The sequence below is a fragment of the Nicotiana tabacum genome, chromosome 10 (assembly GCF_000715075.1).
Source record: "Nicotiana tabacum cultivar K326 chromosome 10, ASM71507v2, whole genome shotgun sequence".
Taxonomy (NCBI): Eukaryota; Viridiplantae; Streptophyta; class Magnoliopsida; order Solanales; family Solanaceae; genus Nicotiana; species Nicotiana tabacum.
Window position 1 is genome coordinate 6,222,924 of NC_134089.1, and position 27,015 is coordinate 6,249,938.

A 27,015-nucleotide genomic window follows, 5' to 3' on the forward strand; every position below is an offset into this window, starting at 1 on the left:
CGTTTAGGCGTCTGGCACTGGAGTCACTATAATATGAAACAGTTCTATATCCCAGCATTAAGGCGGACATATCGTAAATCAGCAATGGGATCAAGTTCTCAACCTATGTTACAGTTAAAATAGGTTGATCTGAAATAGGGCAATATACTTCATATACAAGTGCTGCTATATGGACCATCAACCTGATATACTAAGAAGTCACATGCAAATTACTCTGTTCCAAATTCTTGAGGCAGACCACTAAAGGATTCTCCTTATGTGGCCAGTATGAAATTGTTTCTACGCATTTTCAGCAAATACATCTTCAGTAATAGTTAAGCACAGACGTTGGATTCAAAAGAATATGCTGGAAAGAACAAAGAAACTCAAACTCAAATTGCTATACTGCTGCAATACACTGAACAAATACATACAAGTTAAGACAAAAAGAAAGTAATTTCTGAAATAAAACAGCTTATCAGATTCATACACACCTTCAATCCACTAGCCTCTAACCTATTCTAAGCCACATTCACGAGTCTGTTTATATAGTCACGACAGTTATCATAGTCAGAAAGGTTCAAACTTCCAAGAAAAAACTTCGAATTGGGAGGGCGATCCTCCCGGTGAACTGACCATTTTCACCCAAAAATTTAGACACCTGAAGGCATTAATTACAGAAAGTTCTTTCAACGAACTCACATTGCTCAAAATCTCAAGACTATACTGCACTTGTTTTGTGTTAAATGGCGGAAAATCTCTTTCATCCCAATTCAATTGAACATAGATGTTTGAACCTAACCAATCTAAGTGCAATGACTAATTACGGACTGCACTACTCATCTATAGAAAAGCAAAACTTTCAATTACAAGCAGCAGAATCATATACCTTCAGCCAATCAGAGCCACATTTTACCAAGTACTACAATTCCACTGGCATGTAACACAATGTGCAACCGCAGAAATATTCAACAACAACAAACTCAATATAATCCCACAGGTGGGGTCTGGTAAGGCTACTGTACGCAGACCTTACCCCTACCTTGTGACCTTGTGAAGGTAGATATGTGGTTTTCGATAGACCCTCAGCCGAAGGAACAGTGGAAAATAGCAGAAATATTCACATTGTCCAAATCCTCAAAATCACACTGTACACTACCAAAGTTTTGATCTTTTACTCCCAACTTAATTCAATTAAACACAAAAGACACAGAAAAATAATAAGGAAGTATTCTTGAACCTCAATTTGGGCAGCATTATCAGAAAGACAATTCAAAAAAACTCATCATAGTAAAACATTCCAAACACATAAAAGAGGAAACATTCCAAATAACCAGAATTATAACTAAGCTTCATAATCTCCTAAAAACAAGTGTATTATTCAGTATTAAGTAAAACTTAAAAACCAAGAATTAGCCTCAGAAATTTAAAAACCTTCTAAAGAGCCTTGAGAATATCCTCAGCACTGCTAACATTAAAAGCTCCTCCTTCCTCTAAATTCAAGATTTTAACAACCCCATCTTCAACAAGCATAGAATACCTTCTAGACCTAATACCAAGCCCAACAGGCTTATCACTAAGGTCAAGTTCACACCCTATAGCTTTAGTAAACTCCAAATTCCCATCACTCAACATCATCACCTCATCATTAATACCCAAATTCTCTTTCCAAGATTTCATCACAAATGCATCATTGACTGAAATACAAGCAATTGTATCAACCCCTTTTGACTTAAGTTCCTTAGATTTTTCCACGAAACCAGGAAGGTGTTTTTGGGAACAGGTTGGTGTAAATGCACCGGGGACAGCTAAAAGGACAACCTTTTTGCCGTTGGTGAGGTCAGAGATTAAAAGGGTCTTGAGCTCATCGGATGAATCGAAGTATGAAAGTGTTGAGTTGGGGAGTTTGTCACCAACGGATATGGTTGCAGAGATTCTTGAAATGGTGGAGTGTTTGAGAGAGTGTAAGGGGTGGAGGGGTTGTTTGAATTTGAGTGGGAGAGGAGAGAAATGGGAAGAGGAGGTGAAAAGATTGGATTTTTGGGGGGAAAGAAGAGAAAGGTGTTTTGGGGTTGAGGATTTCAGGAGTTTTGAGAGGGTGAAGGTAGCAGCAGTGGTGGCAGCCATTGTTGAGTTCTGTGTGTGTGTGTGTTGGAGGAAAATGAGGAGTTGTAGAAGATTATGTGCGGCTAATGTCCTTAAGACTTGGCTTTTGTGTGGCTTTTTAGACACTTTTGGGGACGGAAGAAACTATGATGAAAGGGTTGATTTTTGAAGAGGTGGCAAAGATTTTTTGAAGAGGTGGCAAAGATTGTAGTAGGGAGGTTGACACTTGGCCTTGATCCCTCACTTTCTGTTAATTGCATAAGAATCCTGGTTTATAGAGGAGAATAAATAGACTAGTTTGAATCACAAGTTAGAAAATAAATAGGAATGCACAGTTTAGCCATCCTTAAAATAATAGTCGATACATATATATATGTACATGTATATATATACATACATATGTATATATATTGGAGTGAGGTGAGTGAGATAGAGGCTCACATATAGTGTTTTATGTGATAAGAACGTGCTAACTAAATTTAAAGTAAGTTCTACAAAGTGGTTATTAGACCGACTATATTATATGTAACGGAGTGTTGGTCAGTTTAAAACTTTCATGTCCAAAAGATGAAAGTAATAGAAATGAATATGTTGAGATGTGCGGGCATATCAAGATTAATAAAATCAAAAATGAAGATTTTCGAACCAGGGTGTGAGTGGCCCTAGTGGAGGACAAGATGTGGAAAGCGAAGCTTAGATGATTTGGGCATGTAAAGAGGAGAAGCACAAATGCCCAGTAAGGAGGTGTGAGAGGTTGACCTTAGTAGGTCTGAGAAGAGGTAGATGTGAGCCAAAAAAGTATTGAGGAGAGGTGATTAGGTAGATTATATTGTTACTTCAGCATACTGAGGACATGACCCTTGATAAGAAGGTGTGGAGGTCGAGAATTAAGGTAGAAGACTAGTAGGTAATCTGTAGTCGAGAGTGTTTCTTGTCATTACGGTAGTAAAAGTAGTAGTAGCATCAGCCTTATATTCTATTATTGTTGGATTTCTATTGCTACATATTATTCCTTTCACTTTGTTTTATTATTATCTTGTTGTTGTTACTACTCATTGCTGCTGCTTTCTTTCATCTTTCCTTGAGTCGAGTGTCTATCGAAAACAACCTCTCTACTTTTAAGGTAACATAAGCTTACCCTCCCCTGACCCCATTTGTGGGATTATATTGGATTTTTGTTGCTGTTGTTGTTATTATATATATATATATATATATATATATATATATATATAGAGAGAGAGAGAGAGAGAGAGAGAGAGAGAGAGAGAAAGAGAGAAATTTTCATAAAGCACTATCTTTTAGTAGTAATTAGCCATCTATGGATGCCATTTGCTATATTACGGATTATAGATACATTTTCTGTGGTTATAAGATGTATTTGATGTATTTAAGTTATTGCTATGTTACGGATTATAGATACAGTAGTAAAAATAAGCGTGAATCAGGGAAGTCCAGCTAATCAGTTGTTGTATTCGAGTGTATTTAACTGTATTCATGGAGTAAAACGTGGGATTACAGCAGGACAGATTATTGTATTCGACTGTATTCACGACGTGAAATAGGGGATTACACCGTTTTTAAAACGGAAAGTGAATCAATTAACATAATAGACTCCTAATATAACTCAACAAACTCAATTATAACACACAAATTTTGTATTTTCAGTTATAAAAAAGATTCTCAACCGAAAATACACCAAAAACATAGCAATCTTCAGAGAAATTATATAATACATCTGAATACATAAATTATATTAATTAAAAAAAACATATGAATACATTCATGGCATATAGCGAGACAGCGAATACAATAAAATACATAGAATACAGCGGGATACATTTGAAATACAAATGAAAAAAAGACAGTGAATACAATGAAATACATGGAATGCAACGAAATACATTGAATTACAATGAAAAAAAGACAATGAATACAATGAAATACATGAAAATACATTGAAATATATTAACAGAAAATCAAGTTGCTCAGCCCCAAACTCCGTCGTCTTTGTTCAAGAACAAACCCTAATTTCCAGCAAATCCGTCGTTCACCGGAAGCCGGTAGTGAAAACGCACCGCCTTGGTCCAGCGATGGTGCCTTCAATGGCAAAAAACAATGTCAAAGCCTTCAATGCCATATCTCAGAAGATGTAGAAATCACAAAAACTTATATCCTTAAATGACGAATTGATTGGAAAAAACGAATTAAGGATATCACAGAAACTTATATCCTTCAAAGCCTCAATGACGAATTGAGGAAGGAAGATGAACAGTAAATTCAATGGGTGGTTTTGCCCCTCTCTGTCATTCTCCGCCGTTGATGATCACTGAAATGAAAATTCTTCGAGACAATGGAGATGAATCAGTGGAGAATTGTGGTTGTATTCATGGAGAAAGACTGGTGTTGAGAGAGAGAGGTGGAGACAAATCTGAAAGAATGAGAGAGAAAAATAATACAAAGCATATTTTATGGCTTAAGAGTAAGAGGTGACCATAAATAAATATTTGGCTATAAAAATCAAAAGGTATCTATGGAATATAATTTTTTAAAAGGTATTTATTTAAAATAAATAAGGTAACAACTTGTGCTATGGGAGGTAAAAATTACTATATATTATTTGTATATTTGAATAGCGGTTGTAATTATTTTTCACAGGCTGAAAGTGTTAAAAGCCCAAATATATATAGAGAGGCACTCACTGCACATTGACAAGGTACAACAAGAGGTCCAAAATGAGCATAAATGAAACTTGATAGATGATATATAATTTTACGTATTAAATTTTACTTTAATTTTATTTCGAATTTCAGTATTCAGTTTTGTCTAAATGTTTAAGAAAAGGGTTGTATATATTTGGAATATATCTATATTGGAAGCTTTATGAAGAGATTGTAATGAATTACTCTACTAAAATCCTGCATAATTTGAATAGACGAGATTATGACCTTTTGCTCACTCTTTTGGTAGGGCTGTTAGGTTTAGCCCATGTAATCCAGTCTGCTACGGGAGAAATTTAAAAATAGTTAGATTTACAACTGGTCGTTCAAAAATAGTCCAGTTTCAAAAGTAATCAAAATTTAGTCACTTTTCATGTAAAGATAAATATGCGCGAAAACACTGTTCAAAACCTGGAAAATACGCCAGTATATTATACTGGAGTTCCAACATAAGTATGCTTCAACTCCAGCATATTATACTGGAGTTCCAGGATAAGTATGATGGAACTCCAGCATAATATGATGGAGTTCCAGCATAAGTACACTAGAACTCGAGCATAATATACTGGAGTTCCAGCAAGTATAATTGTCCAGTATAATATACTGGAGTTTCGAGCACCGGTGCTCCAGTCTCCAGTATATTATACTGGTGTCAGCAAAGTATACCGGTCCAGCATAATATGCTGAAGTTCATACACAGGTGCACCGAACTCCAGTATATTATGCTGGACCGGTCTATGTTGCAGCAAAATAATGGCTATTTTTTATTGACTTCGTAAACGCTGGCTATTTTTGAATGACCGATCCAAAAACTGGCTATACCGTACTATTTTTACGTCTGGTACAAACAATGTTTAGCCCAATGGGTCTTCTTTTATACACATTCTATGCCCACCAGTAGCAGTCCATTGTTCAAAGTCCTTAGTCCATGTCAAAATCTAAATTTTAGTGTTGACAGTGACATAATTGGACAAGCACATATCTCGTTTTTAAGGTATTAAAGATATTAAAGTCGCACTACTAGTAGTAGAAAGCACTATAAAATGTGATAACAACAACGTCGCATGATTGTTTTGAGTGTTTTTATCATGTTTGTTGGCAGGGGCGTGTACACCTTTTCTCATGATGTATTACTAGATATCATTTCCTCGAAATTTTTTACTAAATATTTATAAAAAAATATTAGGGATACACATCGAAAATTTATTTATTAATCATTTCTTCGAGTCGTGACAACGCGTATAAAAATCCTACCTATGCAACTGTTAGGGGAGGTGACTGGCGTGTTATATATATTCCATTTACTCAATCTTATGCCATAAGTAGATGTTTGTTTGGTGAGCTTGTACGGGGTTGGTCAATCATTAAACCTTGGCACATCTTGTCCATACATAGCAAAATTAATGAATGATCTTTTCTGATTTCATGCTTTTACACCAGTTTCAATATGACAGTCCAGTGTATGAAACATTTCATGTTTACACAAAATCAAAGGGACGGACCGCACTCAAAAGGATATGATATAGACAGTCTATCCTGTTGCAAGCATCAATGACTAATTTCATAGCTTTAACCCGTGACCTATAAATCACATGAAGATAACTTTACCGTTTGCTTCAAGGTTCCATATTCTTACACCAGTTTTCACTTCCATATCAATTGTTGGTCAGATGTCCCTTTCAATCAACCATTAGCTGAAACAATAAATGGTAGAAAAATAGAAACATATCTCTGAAACTTTCACTCTGTATTGAAACCAAGTACATCTGAGAAGGAAAGAAAAAACAGAAAAAAAGCAACAGATTAAGCTACTACTTTGTGCCTCTTAGCACTAGTCATTATCCCTTTTACTTTCTTGATTCTACTGTATAGACCTTAACTTTTTTCTATCGAAAACTGCCTTTATATCTTCACAAGGTATGAGTAACGTCTGCATATACATTACCCTCTCTAGACCTCACTTGTGATATTACACTTAGTTTGTTATTGTTGTTGTAGCCCTTAACTTTCTTGAATATACACAAAGAGAACAAATAAGATTCGAGCTACGACTCGAATTCCTTTTATGCTTTGAACCTAAAAGAATAACCAACTTTTCTTCTTTTTACAAGTGAACAAAAAACACCCAAAAACAAGAAAATAGAGGAGAACTAAACTGCAGAGGCGCAACGCCACTGAAAACGCCACTTCTTTTTGTGCTACAGAGTGGAGCACAGGGCGAAAAGCTCAAGATTCATACCCTAAAATCAGTTCACGAACACCATCTAAGAGTTTGGCACGAACGTGCCAACGTAACCAAATCCCACGATGAAGAAAGCAAATGCTTGAATGAAGAGGTAAAGGAAATAGTGATTATTTCCGAAGGCAATGTCATAACATCCACAGAAGAAGAGGTACGCGCCAGCAGCAAGCTCTAACAAGTGAATCCTGTCGATAATACAACAATAGGAAAAAGTTTAGTCATACAAATTGTTCAAGAAAGTGAGTTGCTTAAGTTCTCAAAATCTCATACAGTTGTACATCTCTATAACAACATCATTATAAACAGTCATTCACTATAAAAGCTAAGTTTTTCTCGAAATCTATTTTTATATTATGTCATAATATATGTCCTCTATAACAACACTTCACTATAACAGCCAAAAAATATCGAAACAAATGAGGCTGTTATAGAGAGGGTTGAATGTATTATTTAAGATGATATTACCTGTCACCAAGCCTCATTCGATGTTTTCTAAATGCTTTGGCAGCTGATTTTAACTTGAGAGCATCTCCTAATTTCTCAGTGACAATCCATTCATTTACTCTTCCTACCTCCAACAAGCCGATGAAGGTAGCCTTAGTTCGGTGGAGTGACATGACATTCTCGAAAAGGATCCAAAATACCAGCAAATGGAGTGACCTGTTACCAATTCAGTATAAGCAAAACCTCAACATTTCAAGATTGCATCTTCAAATGACAAATTAGTAAGACAATGTTTGCTCCTCGCAAAGGCAACCAAGGCATATTTATCCAGTAGTTGCTAATGTACAATAACAACAAACTCAGTGTAATCCCACAAGTGGGGTCTGAGGAAGATAACGTGTACGCAGACCTTACTTATACCTTGTGAAGGTAGAGAGGTTGTTTCCGATAGACCCTCGGCTCAAGGAGCAAGTAGTTGCTAACTTATGTTTGAATATTCAATGATCTAAAATCTAATGTATTGTCTAAACTTTCAACTGTTAGGATCAAAACGATATCAAATAAGCGAAGAGCGATGTAATGCAAGTATAAGGTAAACTGACCTTGGAGTTCCAACTGCATTGAGCAGCGTAATGATAGCAGGAATGTAAACAGCTCCCCACTTTGGAACTTCAACTTCAGGCACTAATACAGTGGCGGGTAATACTACAACGTAGAATACGAAAGTAACGATATGAGCTACGACCTTCCTCACAAAGAAGAAGCTATAAATCACATGAACCTTCTTCCACAACGACACTTTCTGCAAGCAAACAAAGAGAATAAAAATGCTCAATGTGTACTTAGATACTATGCAGTAGGCTAAGAAAATTGAAATATGGCAATGGCAATTTAGGAGTTTACCTTATTTCTTACAATCTCCATAAACATCTTCCTGAAGAGATTTGCTGGACCACATGACCAACGATGTTGTTGATAACGATAGGCCTTGAACGTACTTGGTAATTCATTTTTTACCTATATGATTGAATAAGCACGTTACATTTTATTAACATTTTACTTTGACGTAAGTTGAAGGGTAGCTTTGGCGCAACTGGTAAAGTTGCTACCATGTGACCAGGAGGTCACGAGTTCGAGTCGTGGAAACAGCCTCTTGCAGAAATGCAGGATAATGTTGCATACAATAGACTCTTGTGATCCGACCCTTCCCTGGATTCCGTACATAGCGGGAGCTTAGTGCACCCGACTGTCTTTTATTTTGACTAAGTTACTACATGTGGTTTCCTCTGTTTGTATACACGATAACTCACTATATTATACTCCTTCCGTTTCAATTTATGTATCTTAGTTTGACTGGACAAAGAGTTTAAAAAATGTCGATGGCGCTTTTATATTTATCATTTCGAGACAACGGATAAGAAATGTCAGATAAGGAATATGTATGTACCATGAGAGAACTAAGGTACAAGAATTTCCAGCCCTTGAGACTAGCACGGACAGCAAGGTCCATATCCTCAACTGTTGTCCTGTCTTTCCAACCTCCAGCCTCATCTATTGCAGCAATTCTCCAAACACCTGCAGTCCCTGTGTTTTTGTTCCACATACAACTTTCAATATTTAGGTTTACAATAATTGGACCACAGAAAGAATTCACAGAACAAGCTAAGTTAATGTTTTCTTGGACCACTGCTATTATTACTAGTTTTACTTCATTGAAGCCGCCAGCAACAATAACATATTCAGTGTGATCCAACAAATGGGGCTCTGGGAGAGTGGGATGTATGCGGACCTTACTCCTGCCTTCTATGAAATAAAAAGCTTGTTTCCGATAGATCGCCGACTCAAGAAAAACGTTTTCAGAATAGATTTGAAGCCAATTAATACTAAATAAATATGCTATTAACTTGTCCATTTCATTGGACCTAAATTTATGAATTTGGTTTGGGAAAGAAACTCCCAACATTGTAGCATACACATCAACAACAACAACAACAACGACCCAGTATAATCCCACAAGTGGGGTCTGGGGAGGGTAATATATACGCAGACCTTACCCCTACCCCGAAGGGTAGAGAGGCTGTTTCCAGGAGACCTTCGGCTCAAAAAAGCAACAGGAGATGATATATTAGTACCATAAAAATGCATAATAAAATAACAGCTTTATAAGAGATATGAAATACAGAATACGAAATACGAAATAGATGACTGATATAGTAAAAACTAGCAGGTAAACTCTGCATCAATAGACGACCAATGACATTTTTAGTCTAACTCCTAACTGGCTAGTCTCACTCTATTGTGCTGTAGAAATATTCACAACTTTCCCTAACCTACAACCTTAATGCTCGACCTCCATAATTTCCTGTCAAGGGCCATTGTAGCATACACATGTTTCTTGAAAATGGGGGGGGAGGGGGTGGGGGACTTTTTGACCAACATTTTACCATGTATTTTTTACCATATTGATATGAGGAAAATTACAAACTATAGTATTTTTGTATAGGTTTCCAATATTTAAATTTTAAAATATTAAAATAATCTAATCTAGTTTAGCTTCAAAAATTAGTCAAATTAACTCTCGAAAAGCAAAACGTGACAAGTAAATGGGAACAAAAGGATTAATAATTCCTAATGTATTTTCAAGAAACATGTTGATCTAGTCCTTAACTTGCTTGTGATTTCAAAAGGGTCTAAATCAAAACATTAATTATGGTACAAAATTAGCTCAAAAGGGAAGGAAGAGTAATTAATAGGTAGAATTAATACCATTAAATCCGAAAAAAGCATGGGTAGCAGAGCCCACTTCTTGCTCCACAGTGAAATGGTAGTCCAAAGACATTTCTTGCATTCTTGTCATTAGACATTCATCAGCATTTACTGCAAAATCATCCACCAAAAATCATTAATCATTAACTGTAATACCATAATTTTCCAACGGACATTTTTAAAAAATTTATTTACAAGAAATATTTAATTTGACCTATTAAAATTAACGGCAAAATACAAAATTAGCCGGTTTGTCAAAAGCTAATAGCAATTGCTAACCAAAATTTGTACAAAATATATATTACAATCAGACCCGTCAATAATAATATCGCTATATAATATCTATTCATTATAAAAGTCAAATTTTTATGAAACTAATTTTTATATTATGTTATAATATATGTTCTCTATAAAGACAATCCATAATAACAACAAAAAAAACCCATAATAAATAAAATTATTATAGAGAGGTTTGACTGTATATATAAATACAGATATACAAAAACTATATTTAAAAAAAAAAAATAACAAAAATTCTCAATGTCACAAAAATTAGTGTCGGTTAGTAAAAGAATTGGTCTGAGGTCCACCATTTCTATAGCACATGCAATTGTTGGCTACTTTGGGAAAGGAAAGAAGGTATAAGACAAAAAGACAAATATACCCTTGTCCTAATTAATATAACTCCAAAATTGGCCTTCCCTTCAAGAATGTAAAAGATTTTCTTGGCAGAATCTGGCCCCAAAATCTAGCACTTATTAAATGGATTATTTTTTAAAGGACAGCAGTTTTTTTAGTACAAAAAAGCTTCCAAAAAGTGATAGGGGCATTTATGTCCAATCAAAAAACCTATATATAATATGAAGTGCTTCTTACGAAACCACAAAACAACTTTTCACAGGGTTGATAATTTTTAGCAATTTTTTTTTTAACAATTACACTATTTTTGACATAGAGTTCTTTTCCCACAAAAAGGCCATAATTATCCATCTACTATTAAAATAAATACACCCCCTACCATTATACTTTATTTATTTTTACGCCTCATCTATTAAACCTCTATCCCAGCCTTAAAAATCCACGTGGCATGTTGTCATTGGACAAAAAGGATCGACCAATCTTAAATGACTAACCCGTCCGACCACAACAATAACAACAAGCCAATAAAATTTTACAAGTGGAGTTTGGGGAGGGTAGAGTGTACGCAAATCTTACCCCTACCCCAAAGGGATATAAAGGCTATTTCTGAAAGATATTCGGCTCAAGAAGAAGAAAATAAACAATAGACACCAACCTCCATCGACCAAAAGTATAATAATAGGGTGGATTTATTAGCAAGCTGAAACGAGTGATAAATATAGCTTATTTTTAGTAGTAAAGGGGGTAAAAATAACCCTTTTTCCTTTTCTTTTTTTTTGTTAAAAAGTTTGAATTTTATAGAATAGCCAATTCACTACTAGAGCCAAGTTTCATGAGCCACCAAACATAACAAACACTCAATGTGGCCTAAAAGAGCTGACCTACGAAAAGATTGTACCTATGTCTAGCCATCATTATCTACTACACACACAAAAGAATTGGTAGTGTGTAAAGTAACCGACACTTTTGATGAGTTAAATTGAGTAGAGAGACATTAATGCAATAAGAAATATAAGACAATTTTTTGTGTTTGTTGATAAAATAGATACAGTTATATATAAAGAAAGTAACTAAATAAAGGTGTTGTCTAGCGGTTAATTAAAAGAATAAAAATTATAGAATGATATTCAAATTCAAGCATAGAACTAATTAAAAGAATAAAAATTAGAACGAGATTTCTCATACAAAGGGTTTGAACTAACTACTCGCGCAATGCACACTAAATTCTAATGAATCTCCTTATTTAACATCTTTAAAATAATCGAAATATGCGCAAACTGACGGGATATCATTCTTACAAAAATTAAAAAATTACCATACGAGGAAAGTGAAAAAGTAAAAAGTAAAAATTACCATATTTCCAACGAGCTTGAACAAGGGAAAGTTCAGGATTGTGAACTAAAAATGGAATTGTACGCCAAAGGAAATCAGGTTCAGGTTGAAAATCAGCATCAAATATAGCAACAAAATCACATTGTTTAACATAGGAATGTTTCAACCCTTGTTTTAAAGCTCCTGCTTTGTATCCACTCCTATTATCTCTCACTTCATATTTTATATTTATTCCTTTGCTTGCCCATCTTTGACATTCCATTTCCACCAAATTCTGCACACATTTCAAGTATCACAAAAAGGGGTTTTAGGGTTTTTCTTTAATTATAAAAAAATATTAAATTTTTACAAACTTTAAATTATTTTAAAGATACCTTAGTAATGGGGTCTGTTGAATCATCAAGAATTTGTACTATAATACGATCAGAAGGCCATGAAAGTCCACATGCAGCTCCAATTGATAGCTGATAAACCTGTGAAAAAAAATAAAGAATTTTACCTGAAATAAGATTATAATGTTGGAAAAATTTTTAAAAATGAAAAATATGTTTAAACTTATATACACCGATAATACAAAAAATCTTTTATACTACTCCATGTGTCCCAACATATACTATACTTTTCGTTTTTTGAGATTTAAACTTTTAAATTCTGATAGTATATTTGGATATAAAATCTTGAAATTTTTCAAAATAAAAATTACATATTTAAAAACGATATAAAAATTATTATAAATCTCAATAATTAATAATTTAAAATATTTAAAAGTCAAATAAGAAAATTACGGTCAATCAACAACTCGCCTGACTTTCGAAATATGAACACCATCATATAAACTACTCCCTCTATTCCAATTTATCCAATTTATATAAACCTATTTGATTGGGCATGAAATTTAAGAAAAAATAAGATTTTTGGAATTTGTGGTCCTAAACAAGTTAAAAAAAGGGCCAAGAATATTTGTGTGGTTAAAAAAACTTCTCGTTAAGGGTACTAAATTGTTTTCAAATTTTAAAAAGGGTCGTTCTTTTTTAAACGAACCAAAAAAGAAATAAATTAACATAAACTGGAACAGAAAAAGTAAGACATATGGAGTATTAAGTTACTTGATACAATGATACGATACAATAAAAAATATTACTGTAGTAGTTAAACTCAAAAGATAAAGAGATAAAAAGAAGAAAAAGTTACCTCTTTTTCATTATACATAGGTATTTGAACAAGAACCATAGGATAAGATGAATTCCCAAGCTCAACATCATCTTTTATTGGTTCCCATTTGTAACGTTTCTCTGGTTTTCTACCAAAGAGTTTGACAAGAGAAATTACAATAAACATGTAAACTCTTTCAATGAACAACATAACAGACATAGCAAGACACAATAACACTGCAATTCTGAGCAGAGGAACAATCAATGGAGCTTTGATTTGTTCCCACATTATCGCAAATTGCTCTGTTATATCATCTCTCGTTCCATAAAATGTATCAGGAAGCAATGTTGTTGTTGAAATCCTCTCCATTTTTTGGTCACAAATAAACAGAGGAAAAAACAGGGGATTCTTGAAAAAACAGGGGATTCTGAAAACAGAGGGGGAAAACAGGGGATTCTTGAAAACAGAGGAAAAACAGGGGATTCTCGAAAAAACAGAGGAGAAAACAGGGGATTTTTGAAAAAACAGAGGAAACTCAAAGAGATGGAAAATGTGAGTATTTTAAATTTGCAGAAAAAGTGAGAGGAAAATATTCTTTTTTAATGAGAATTTTTTGCTTTTTGGTTTAAGCAAAACAATGGAGGTAAGAGCTGGAATGTCAGAAGACAGACAATAAGCTCAAACTCACCATTATATTTTGCTCCAACAACAAGATTCTTTTTATTTTTTATTTTTTGAACAAATGGAAAATTGAGGGGAAAAAAAGGAAACAAAAAATGTAGCAACAAAAACAATGAGAAAGAAGGAAGAAATGGAGGTTTTTTGGTTCTGCTCTGTTAGTTTCAAGAAAATAAATTGGCTCAAAAACCAACGCTAATGTTCTTATTTTTCTATTATTTGTTTTATAATGAAAGAGAAATAATAGCAGAGATATGCATTAATGGCTAAAGAAAAATAGAAAAAAATGGTGACAGAGAAAATAGAGAGAGAAGAGGAACAAAGGAAGAAGATTGAGAGAGAAATAAAGGGAGGGTTCTCTTTTTATAGAAGCTCTAGTTTAGCTTCTGGTTTGAGTTGGTTCATCTTTTTTCTTTTTCTTTTTCTTTTTCTTTACTATGTTCTAATATTTTGGATAATAGCATTTTTGGTCCCTCATTATTGATCATGATTTCGGTATTTGTAAAAGGGATAATAGCACTTTTGGTCCTTCGATTATCGATTTTGATTTTGGTATTTGTAATTGTTAATTAAGTACATTTAGTCTCTAATTAATTAAAATATGTAATTTTGATATCTTTTTATATGTGATATTTAGATATTTTTGAACTATATTTTAGCTCGAGTATGAGGCAACAACATGAATGTAACATATCATAGAGGCGGAGCCAAGATTTCAACCTTATGAGTTCCGGATTTTAATCGCTTTAAGTTATTGAGTTCTAAATTAATATTTTATAAATATTTAACGAATTTTTTAACACACATGCAGGGTTCAAACCAAAGCTACTTGGTTCGACCGAACCCGCTCTCAGCACTCTAGCTTCGCCCATACATATTACCACAGTAATTAAGTATTTTAGCACTTAATAATTCGTTAAATTTGTAAAGATTCATAGTACGAGGGATCGAGAGTGATCTTAGTGTTTCATACGAAATTTGAATTACAAGGACCAAACTTAAAATTCATCGGTATTTGAGGACTAAAGTGCGAATTTTGCATTTTAAATTAAGAAAAAGGCAAATATTTTAAATTTCTTACAACAAATTGAACGGTTCCTATGTTAGAAATTAGAACAGGTCGGAAACAAATGAATACACGCCGGCAATACCTCCGGCAGTTAGGTCATTTTGTATGAATTTTGAAACACACATAATGTGTGATTAACTAAGAATTGTATCTAATCTCTAACTAAAACAAGATTAGTAGGTAATTACCTGTTAACTCAACGGTCACTAACGTTTATATTTTTTAAAATTTATTTGGAAAGCAACATAATGAATTATCATAATCCCTAAAACAAAATAAAAAGGTTTTGTAATTCATATATCAACATTATTGCATTTGAGTCTAGCATTTCATATTAAATTACTTAGGGACTAGGGAAGAAAAAGTGATAGGGAATAATGAGATTTGACCGCACGTCAATTGTGCGAAAAACTAAAAAAATTATTCAAAATTAGTTTTTTATACCAAAAAATAAATGTAATACATGTGTCTTATATCTTTTTATATAAAATTTTAATTTTTAATTCATTGTTAATATATATATATATATATATATATATATATATTTATTAATATGTAGTAATATTTTTTCGTCAAATTGTTTTATCGATATCACTAAACTATAAGTCGTGAAGGATCCAAACACACTAAAAGCATTCTTATTTTCAGTTTTACTTCCTACTAGGGCATTTTAACTCAAGAAATTTTAGTTGAAGAATTTACAACAATAAAAAAAAAAAGTCTAGTAATTATATGATCACATATTACGAGCAAATTTAGTTAATTTTCTGATTAGTATTTTCGCTTAAGTCTTTGCTATTTCCTAATTAATTATAAAAGAAAAAAGAATATGAAAAAAAAGAGGCAAAAATTAATGAAAGGGACCAGCATGCGAGAATGTGGAGAACAGAACGATAGATTGACTAATTTGACCTCGCTTTACTCAATAGTGACAGCTCAGCTGTAGTATGGTGTTTTAAAACAACACATTTTTTAATAAATTATTACATATAGTTAAAAAATATTTATGCGCGCAATATATATATATATATATATTCCAAATTCATTAACTTAAAAATCATAAATTTACATCTGTACAAATAATTAAAAACTAAATAAAGATCATGTATAAAAAACAAGTTTTAAAAAAAAATCTGGAAAATAGGAATTTGTGCATTGTTTATTTAAGTTGGATATTGTCTGTTGGATTAATTTATTTATTTTGACATTCTATGCTTCAGCAGGGTTCTGGTATTTTATTGAAAAACCAGGTGCACTATTAAATGAAACAATTTATTATTGTTATTTAGGGGTACATATGCAAGTTCCAAGTTTACACTTGCTTAGATTAAGCAGAGGCGAATCCAGAATTTTGATAGGATGGGTGCACTATCAAGAACATGTGGATCCAGAATATAAATTTTAATGGTTCAACCTTTAGTTCTTACAATTGCGTACCCATTGCACTTTTAGAATTATAAGTTCAAAATTATTATTTTTAAAAAATAGTAATTTTCTTATATCTATATCTATTTTCTATGTTGAAAATATTAGGAACCGGTTGAACTCATTGACTATATACGACATCATACCCTGCTACTAGTTTTAATATACACATTTTATTTAATCATATAAGATTTTACAACGACAAAAGAAGAATAGGAATTTCAATGTGTGAAAATTTTGAAAGAATGAACCAAACAAATAAAAAGTACTTTATTAATATGCAAAAAATAACACCACACACACCCGTCTCCCGTGGGCAAGATGGTGATGAATTGCGATTGGTCATAACCTTCGACTAGCGACTTATTGCGACCTGCCCAGAATGTCCATACAGACTAAGACGACCTTATTCACACAGCAAAGAAAGGCCGAGTGCAAGGGGCAGTCAGTTGGCGTCTACTTTTAGGAGAAAAAGAAAAGAAGGAAAAAAATAACAAGATTGACATAAGATTTAAACTCACAACCTCACCTAGAGAAGTGCACTCAATAACAATCACATCATATAATACTTTGAGCATTGGTGCACACACATATATTTAAATATTTTTTTTACAAAAATATAGTATTACTACTATACATGATTTAGGGCGGAGAGCATGTGTTCACGTGTCTCATAGACCCCCCCCCCATACGCTGAGGTTAAGGAATGCTTGTGTTTCTTGAACCATTCACGAAAATATTTTTTATGTAAGATTTATTTATTTTAGAGATAAGTCCATAATATATAGTAAAAAGAAAAAAATATATAATATTAAAAGATAAAAAAATAGTAATAATTAAGAGGGTAAAATAGGTATTTGGCTATCGAAAGTAAGAAAAATAAAATATAGTGATTTTCTATGTGTTTTAGAAATAATTAAGCTACTTGTTTGTTACAAATAAAGTAAGTATTTATTTTATTAGATAATTTCGAATAACTGAGTGATCATTTGAATAATGGACTTTCTCGTTGAAATATTGTGTCTATCTTCTTAGTCGGAAGGAACACAATTTTTTTCTCTGTTATAATTTTTCCTTATAAATATAAAATATCTAATTTCACGACAGACGTCGTTGTTGCAATGAAAACAACATATTAATGTATTAGTTCTCCCATGCGTCAAAGTCAAATATTTAATTTGTACACTAAACTAAAAAGAGGTATAGTTCCTTGATTATTGGAATTTATGATTACATAAATGCATTTTCTAGTTAGGGATAGGACCAAAAAAGTTGATTAGATAAAATAATTAATTGATTAAACATACCAATTAAATTTCTTTTTTTCTTTTCTTTTAAAAGAAACTGATTGAGTTTTCTTATTGAAGAAGAGTATATCTCCAATCTCTTACTATTTCTTACTCCCTTCGGTTCATTTTAATTATTTTTTTTTATTTTCACACATATTAAAGAATTTATATTTTAACATTAATTAACATTAAATGACCATATTAACATTTACTATCTTTTCAATTTGTTCATTAGAAATATAATATATTTTTTGAGACTCTTTACTTCAAGGGAAACTTTGAAAAAAAAAATTAATTCCTTCTTGATATCTTAAAAAATTAAATATTGCGGATCATAAAAAAATACAAAAAAACAATTAAAATGGACCGGAGGAAGTATTAAAGAACAATATCATTCAAAAAAAGAAAAGCAAAAGAATTTGTATGAGCCAATTCGCTTAGGATGTAAAATGACAATTATACCAAACTATTTGCACTTAATTCTCATTTTTTGAAAAAAAAAAAAAATTGCCGTAGAAGTATTGTTAATTATTTAAGAAGAAAAATGAGGGAAAAGAACGATTTTGACATTGTTTTAATGATCTTCTCTTTGTAGTTCAATTCATGACAAATACATTATATTTTCTGCTTTAGTGGGCAAAGAATAAAGTTATGTTGCTTAGCTAATAAGAAAATAAATCACATATAACATATTATATATTCATTCGAATTGTGACATAACGTTACTATCTTTTTGGTTTTTATTATTGATAATGACACTAGTATACTATAAGCAAAGTGTAAAGATAAAAGAAAGTGTTCAATTATTGGATTAGTAAATGATAAATTGAATAACAACACTAATTTGAGGACAAATTATTTAGCTTCTTCGCTAAAGAAAGGAAAAAGAGTGAGGAAGCACTAGTTTGAAAATTATGTATGAAACGATTGCCCCTTCATTCTTTTATTATAATAAAAGATTATGCCTTTTGGAAATTGGAATATAATTTAAATCATAAAATACATGATTTAATAAATTTTACACGTATACAAAGATGTGGTGTCATATTCATGACATGTACCTAGTTACAAATATTACATTCATTAATATGCATATACCTAACAATCACAATTGTAATAAAAATGAAAACCTATATGTTTATTCTAGCCCGAATATACAGACAGCCCCTCAAAGTTAACCCTAATATTCAATTTTCTTATTTTTCGATCTCCATTACTATATGTTGTTCCTTACATTTTTCTTTTATTCAAACCCGTTGAGAAATTATTTTTTTGAGCCCAAGATATATTTGAAGTAGCTTTTTTACTTTCATAAGGTGGGAATAACGTCTGCATACACACAGTGACGAATCCAAAAATTTATCTAGGATGTTTAAACTTGAAAGAAGTGAAAACAATTCCCCGGCAAAAGGTATTTAATATATGTTATTTACCTCTAAAACCTAATATTTTATTTATATATATACAGTGTTATTTTTCGACAAGGGTTGGCCAATTGACCACCCTTAAGTAAATGTAGTTTCGCCCTTGCATACACATTACTATCCAATACCCCACAGGCTTGACCCGTGGGAATATACTAGATATGTTGTTGTTATATATTTTGACTTTATTCTCTATTTTTATTTATTGCCTTTGTAATCCACATAAATAAACTCATTAATGTAATAGCTTTCTGTCCATATGCTTACTTTTATGCTGCTTAGCCCATACAGCTATGCAGTCGCATAATTGACTGCTCACTTCTTTAAAATTTTGACCATATAGTTGAGAAGTTAAATCATCAACCAATTTTATTTATTGGTGCAAATAAAGCAAATATATTTTCCTTCTTCTATATGGAGAAATTGAATTAAAGATACAAAATGGTGAACCTTTAACTACTACAACAATAACATATTCGATGTAGTTTTACAAAAAGGTCAGGAGAGGGTGAAATATACGCAGACCTTACCCCTACTTTGTGTGAGGTAAAAAAAAATCGATAAACCCTCGTCTCAAGTAAAATGTTTTTACAATAGATTTATAAAATACAAGAATTGCCTAAAGTCGAATGCTCTTTTTAATGGGAAAAGAGCCAAATATATCCCTCTATTTTAGTATATTGTTCATATCTACCGTCTGTTATACTATTGGGTCACATCTACCCTTACCGTTAGCCAAACTTTTTAAAAATACCCTCCATCTAATGGAAAACCACCAAATTAATTTTTTTTAAACCCATTAATAACCCGTTAAACCCTTTTATTTATTGCACTTCTTCCTTACAGATTAGCCATCTCCTTCGAAGTCATTTGTTGAACTCAAGAAGTGAAAGACATAAAAATGCCGACAATCATATATTCATTTATATATTGAGTCACAATTCTTTTAATATCCTTATTGTATGTTTATTATATTCCACTTTTTCTATTTCTTTTATTTTCTTCTAGCTTCTCTCTTTGTTTTTTTTCCACCATGTCGAATTGTGCCGAGTATTCACCATAATTTTCTTTTCACCATGACTTGAATGTTTATAGCATCTTATTAGGTTGATAGTTTTGAATTCTTAAGGCAGCTACCGATGTATTTCTTCCTCCAACAATGAGCCTCTGTTGATCAGTATCCACACACCGTATTTTCTTATTCTGCTTTAAGCATTTGAGCAACGAGTAATTATAACCAAATCACGCCTTAAGAACTAAAGTTAATTTCAAGCTATGTGATGGGATACGCATAATTCTTAGTAACAATTGAACTTTTAAGGAACAAAAATTAAAAAATAATTTGAGAAAATTCAATTTAATATCAAGCTAGAGTCTAAGAAAATCATCAAGAATGAAAAAAAAATACACTAACAAGTTGAAAAGTAACTTAACAACCTAAGTACACTAACTTCATGCATTAACCAAACACAAAAATTGTTAAAGTATATATAAGTTGTTATCAACATACAAAATAGCTATCAAGTGTGCATTGCATTAGACAAAGGGATGCCATATTATAACCACAAAAAAATACAACTGAAAGTGATTAAATAACATCTTAATGCCACCATGAACAACTAAGAACCAAAAATATAAGTTTTTAATAATCACCGTTATTCTCGATCTCTCGCTAAATGAATAAAATGTATTAAGACGTCTCAAAAATCTAGGTTCTGTATTTTTATATGATGGGTTTAACGGGTTATGGGTTAATGAATTGATGGTATTTTAAAAAAGTTTTATTAACGATAAGGGTAAATATGTCCCGATAGTATAAATGAGGGTAGATGCGAATAATATACCAAAATAGAGGGATATTTGGTCCTTTTCCCCTTTTTAATTTAAGCAGGTGAAGCACATTTAATATCACATTTTCAAGCGACAATATATTATCACATTTGGTCCATATATAGCATCTGTATTTTAAAGAGTTCACACTCTTTTGAGAAAAATATGTGATAGCTTTAATCATAAGCATTTGTTAAGTATCCTTCATCTCTTCTTAAATATCTCACTTAATCAGGATTTCACTAATTAGACGGCAAGGGTATTTCTTGGAAAAGTTTAATAAATAACTTCATGTTTTTCTTAAACATCAAATACTTCAAAACAAATTTAATATGCCAAAACAACTAATGTTTGGGACGAATATAGTTGTTTATTTCAACGTTAAAATTATTAAATAGTATGCTCAAGACTATTGCGGTCAAAGCTAGTTCAAATGGTTCTTTCTAGCTTCAAATCAAAAAATTAGTGACCTTAGAATTATGACATAATTAACTACTAATGAAAACTTGGTATATGAGCAGTTTTCATGCTATAAAAATCTAATTTTAATTATAGTTGTTACTATCATCATCATTTTTGTGCAGACGGGATTTCGAGGAATGTGGTTGGTAAGCACAAAATGCCTCAAGTAAACACGAAATTGATGCATTATCTAACTAGTCTTTATAAAAGAATTTAATTTATATACATTAGTATTGTAAGAAAGTAAACCTTAGAGCAACGATAAAGTTGTTTTCATATAATTTATAATTTACGGGTTCAAACCGTAAAAGAAGCTATTAATACATACTTTAGGGTAGGTTGTCTATATCATACCTATAAGAGTGTGACCCTTTTCTCGAACCCTGCATAAATACGGAATGCTTTGTGTAACAACTTCAAAATACAAATTATATTGATAGTAGTATCTAATGATTACAACTCAACAAAGTAGAGTGAAAGTAATGGAAATGCAGAATCTAAGTAAGATAGAATAGAACCAAAGAAGGGGATGAGAAGCTAGACTCAGAATTGGGGAAGAGAGGATTCATACATTTCTTGTGATGACCCAAAGGGTCATCTTTTATTTTAGAATCCGAATCCGGATTTCGAGGCTTTGAAAATCTCATTTTCTTTCTCCTCGATTTGCATGCGCATTTCCAGAAATTCTTTAAGTGAAATTTAAGAAAAATATTGAAGTGTACCTTTAAAATTAATTAAAGTTGACTTCGATCAATATTTTTGGTAAACGGACATGGACCCGTGATTTGACGGTCCCGAAGGGTCCGCAGTAAAATATGAGATATGTGCGTATGTCCGGAATCGAATTCCGAGGTCCCTAACCCGAGAAAAGAATTTTTGAAGAAAATTATTACCTGAAAAAGATAATAGTTTATGGAAGTTGAATAATGTTAAAACTTGTTGGTATCATGCACATATTTTGGTTCCGGATCCCGGTACAGGTCCGTTATAATATTTAAACCTTATCTCTGAAATTTGGTGAAAAACGAAAGAGATTTGATGTAATCGGACCCTTGGTTAAGAAAATAGAAATTTTGAACTATCTTGGGAATTGTATGAGTTTTGGTGTTAAATTCGTTGGTTAAGATGTTGTTTTGGTGATTTGATTTCACGTGTGATGACCCAAAAGGTCATCTCTTGTTTTAGAAGTCAAATATGTGTTCCCAGGCCTTAAAAACCTCATTTTGTCTCACTTCAATTTGCGTGCGCAGTCCGGACGTATATCCGGAAAGCCTTTATGTGAAAATTTGAGAAAAATGCTAAATTTTGGCTTTAAAATTGAATTAAGTTGACTTTGGTCAATATTTTGGGTAAACGGGCTCAGACCCGTAATTTGACGGTCTTGGAGGGTCCGTAGAAAAATATAGGACTTGGACGTATGGCCGGAGTTGAATTCCGAGATTCCTAACCCGAGAAATGAATTTTTGGAAGAAAATAATTTGCTGGAAAATATAAGAAGATTTAGAAATTGAATAATTTTTGGATTTGATGGTATCAGGCCTGGTTTTTGGTTCCAGAGCCCGGTACAGGTTTAATTTGGTATTTAAGTAATGTCTCTAAAATTTGGTAAGAAACGGAATTTATATGACGTGATTCGGACCCTCGGTTGTGAAAATAGAAACTTTAAAGAGTTCTTGAGTTTTTCATTGATTTTGATGTTAAATGCGTAGTTTAAGATGTTATTTTGGCGATTTGATCGCACAAACAAGTTCGTATGATATTTTTAGACTTGTGTGCATGTTTGGTTTGGAGCCCCAAGGGCTCGGGTGAGTTTTGGATAGGCCACGGAGCGTTTTGAACTTAAGAAAAAAACTGCTGGTGTGTTTCAGGTAAATGCGAAGCTTGGCTCGCAAATGCGAGCGCATTTGCAATAAAAAGGCGGGGTAGGAGACCTTTGCAATTGCGAAGTTCATCATCGCATTTGTGATAAGAATGCGAACAAATGTTCGCATTTGCGATAATAGCAGTCCTGAACATTCTTCGCAATAACGATGTAATGTTCGCATTTGCGGGGTTTGCAATTGCGAAACCCTGATCGCAAATGCGATAACTGCAACTGTTCAAAAAGAGTTTTAGATGGGATTTCAACCCATTCTTTCAAATTTTCAAACCCTAAGCTCCCATAGGCGATTTACCAAAGAAAAGTTCTTCCCCAAATCATAGATAAATAATTTCTAACTCATTTCTTTCAATTTACTTCATCTTTTTACAAGATTTCATCATAAAATCTAGAGATTTTCATGGGAAATTAGGTGTTTTGGGTGAAATTTGGGGATTTAGACCTCAAATTGAGGTCGGATTCCAAATCCAATTGCATATCCGGGCTCGGGGATGAATGGGTAATCGAATTTTGATCTGAACTTCGGGTTTTGACCAAGCAGGCACGGGGTCGATTTTTGACCTTTTGGGGAAGATGTTGGAAAATCTATTATTAAGCATTGGATTTGAGTTCTTTAGCATTTCTTGATGTTATTAAGTTAATTATGACTAGATACAAGTGAATTGGAGGTGAAATCTAGAGGGAAAGCGATATTTGAGGCTTGATTTTGGCCGTGGAATCGAGGTAAGTGTTTGGCCTAACCTTAACTTGAGGGAATAGGTGTTGTTGTCTTACTTGCTATGTGTTAGTGTTGAGTACAAGGTACAGGTGTGGTGACGAGTATCTATACGTTGGTGTCGAGCATGCCCGTGAGTCTTATACTGTGACTGTTGTGACTCTTATTATGTATTGTCCATGCTTAAATTGATGATTATCCATGTTGAACAAGACTTATGATAATTTATTGGTAATTGACCATTGTTGAGTATTGGCTCAAGTTGAGATTTATTTTGTGACGTTAACTGTTGGAACGAGATTGGTTATAGTTGATTCCTTTGCCGGAATGTATTTGTTTCTGTTGTTTATTCCCTTGCCGGGATGTTATTGTTTCTACTGTTTGGGGTGAGGAAAGAGTGATAAAGCACGAAGGGTGATGCCGTGCACATTCATACTTATGCATATGGTGAGGAAGAGTGATAAAGCACGAAGGGTGATGCCGTGCACATTTACATTTATATTGATGCATATGGTAAGGAAGAGAGATAAAGCATGAAGGGTGATGCCGTGCACATTTATATTATTCATATGGTGAGGAAGAGTGATAAAGCACGAAGGGTGATATCGTGCACATTTCCTATTATTGATTCATGGTGAGGATTGAGAGTAAAAGCGCGAAAGGTGATGGCGTGCATTTTTTCTATTTGATATGTTCATTTGCTGTTATCGGTTCAAGTGTTTTAACTGTTTAAATTCCTTACTGACGTAGTTCTTTATGTTGAAACCCCCATAGTATGTTGCCCTTCCCGTACATTTCTACTTAGTTTTTATTACTTGTTACTCTGTTATTATACTGATTAACTGCACAAGTTTTTTATGTTTGTCATGTCCTAGCCTCGTCACTGTTCCACCAAGGTTAGGCTCGACACTTACCAGTATATGGGATAGGTTGTACTGATACTGCACTCTACACTTTCTGTGCAGATCTCGGTGTCGGACCATGTGAGTAAAGTTGGGTGGCTGTCTTCAGTCCAGTGGAGACCCGAGGTAGTCCTGCAGGCATCCGCAAGCCTTGGCGTCCCCTTCTATCCTGTTTCTTTTATGTTTTAGCTACTTTCGAGACATATGTGTATTTCTTTGTCCAGACCATTGTTTGTAGTATTCGTAGACTGTCTATGATTAGTGACATCAGTTTTGGGTAGAGTTTTATTACGGTTTCATTATTTGTATTAAGATAATCTGTTAAATTCTGTTCTTCTGCATTTATTCCGCTGATTTATCTTTGTTAACTTGTAAGCTATTAAAAGATAAAGGAAAAAAGTAAAATAATCAGTAATGTTGGCTTGCCTAGCAAGTACAATGTTAGGTGCTATCACGGTCCCGATAGTGAGAAATTTGGGTCGTGACAACACGAGTAAGTTCGTAAGATATTTTTAGACTTGTGTGTATGTTTGGTTTGGAGCACCAAGGGCTCGGGTGAGGTTTGGGTAGGACACGGAGTAAGTTTGGACTTAGAAAATCTGATGTTGCATTTGGTATATGTTGCAGGCCTCTGATATCGCAATTGCGAGATCAGGCTTTGTATTTGTGAGCTTCACAGGCTTGGCAATTGCGAGGGTTTTATCGGAATTGCGAATAAGACCTGACCAGCATACGTTTGCGAACATACCTTCGCATTTGCGAAGTCATTAGGGAGGGGCAACCATCTCAATTGCGACCAGTGGTTTGCAATTGCGACAGTAGTAGACATGCAACATGTTCGCATTTGCGATGCCTGTCTTGCATTTGCGAATTGCGAGCTTCGCAATTGCGAAGCTCTGGTCGTAATTGCAACATCTGCAGCTGAGTAAAAGGGTCTTGGACGGGATTTTTCATTCATTCTTCAAATTTTCAAAACCTAAACTCCAAGAGGCAATTTTCCTAGAGCAAGTTCTTCCCCAAATCATAGGTAAATGATTCTTAACTTATTTCTTCCAATCTATTTCATCTTTTTTACAAAATTTCATCCTAGAATCTAGGATTTTTTCATGGTGGAATTGGGTATTTTGGGGTAGAATTTAGGAATTTCGAAATTTGGGGATTTAGACCTCAAATTGAGGTCGGATTCCAAAACCAATTGCATATTTGGGCTCGTGGGTGAATGGGTAATCAGATTTTGGTCCGAACTTCGAGTTTTGACAAGCGGGTGTAGACACCTGATTTTTGACCCTCCCCGAGAATTTTTACATTTTTAGCTTAAATATGTAATTTAGGTCTAATATAGCCATTTTGACTATTTTACTTTATTTCGTTGCAAAAAGAAAAATTACAAAAATATATATACAAATTTTAGTTTATGTATTTCTCATAAACTTGAAAAATACAAAAAGAAAAAAAATTGTACTTTATTTTGGTACTTATATAAATTCGAAAATTACAAAAAAATATAATTTTATTAATGTTTTGTAGTCATTATAATTTTTGAAAAAAATACAAAAATATTACTCTATATTTTATCTTTATATTAAAAAACGAAAATTACAAAAATAGTGTTATTAATGTTTTGTAGCTATTTTAATCTCGGAAAAATATTAAAAAAATAAATAAATAATAATAATATAGTTTTGTTTTAAATAATTAGTCTTATTTTAGTAGCTTTTTGCTTACATAATCAGTTGAGCAACGTCGTATTCCTATTTCTCGGGTCCGGGCGAAAGAATAATATTCGGGTTCAAACTACCCGTTTTTAGGCCTAATTTTCGGACCTAGCCCATAATAGTCCGCGTCCACCACAGATGGGGGACACGCGTGGGGAACACGGACAGAATCTCGTACACGGGGAACCCCACCACGCGTGGGAGACACAAGTCTTGAACCCCACCACGCGTGGGGCTCATTTTCCTAGCA

At 33.1% G+C, this 27,015-nt stretch overlaps 2 protein-coding genes across 2 annotated transcripts; both read right to left on the minus strand.

The window, feature by feature from the left end:
* Positions 1-1,302: 1,302 nt before the first annotated feature.
* Positions 1,303-2,306, minus strand: LOC107826335 (peroxiredoxin-2B-like). Its single transcript, XM_016653298.2, has one exon. It carries the CDS (start codon positions 2,104-2,106, stop codon positions 1,417-1,419), a length of 690 nt encoding a protein of 229 aa, XP_016508784.1. The 5' UTR covers positions 2,107-2,306; the 3' UTR covers positions 1,303-1,416.
* Positions 2,307-6,831: 4,525 nt separating this feature from the next.
* LOC107826337 (glucomannan 4-beta-mannosyltransferase 9-like) lies at positions 6,832-14,389 on the minus strand. Its single transcript, XM_016653299.2, has 9 exons — positions 13,417-14,389; positions 12,600-12,698; positions 12,247-12,499; positions 10,255-10,365; positions 8,936-9,072; positions 8,392-8,505; positions 8,091-8,290; positions 7,510-7,704; positions 6,832-7,229 (listed from the first exon to the last, which is right to left on the minus strand). The coding sequence occupies exons 1-9, from the start codon at positions 13,744-13,746 to the stop codon at positions 7,067-7,069; spliced, it is 1,602 nt and encodes a 533-aa protein (XP_016508785.1). The 5' UTR covers positions 13,747-14,389; the 3' UTR covers positions 6,832-7,066.
* Positions 14,390-27,015: the final 12,626 nt, after the last annotated feature.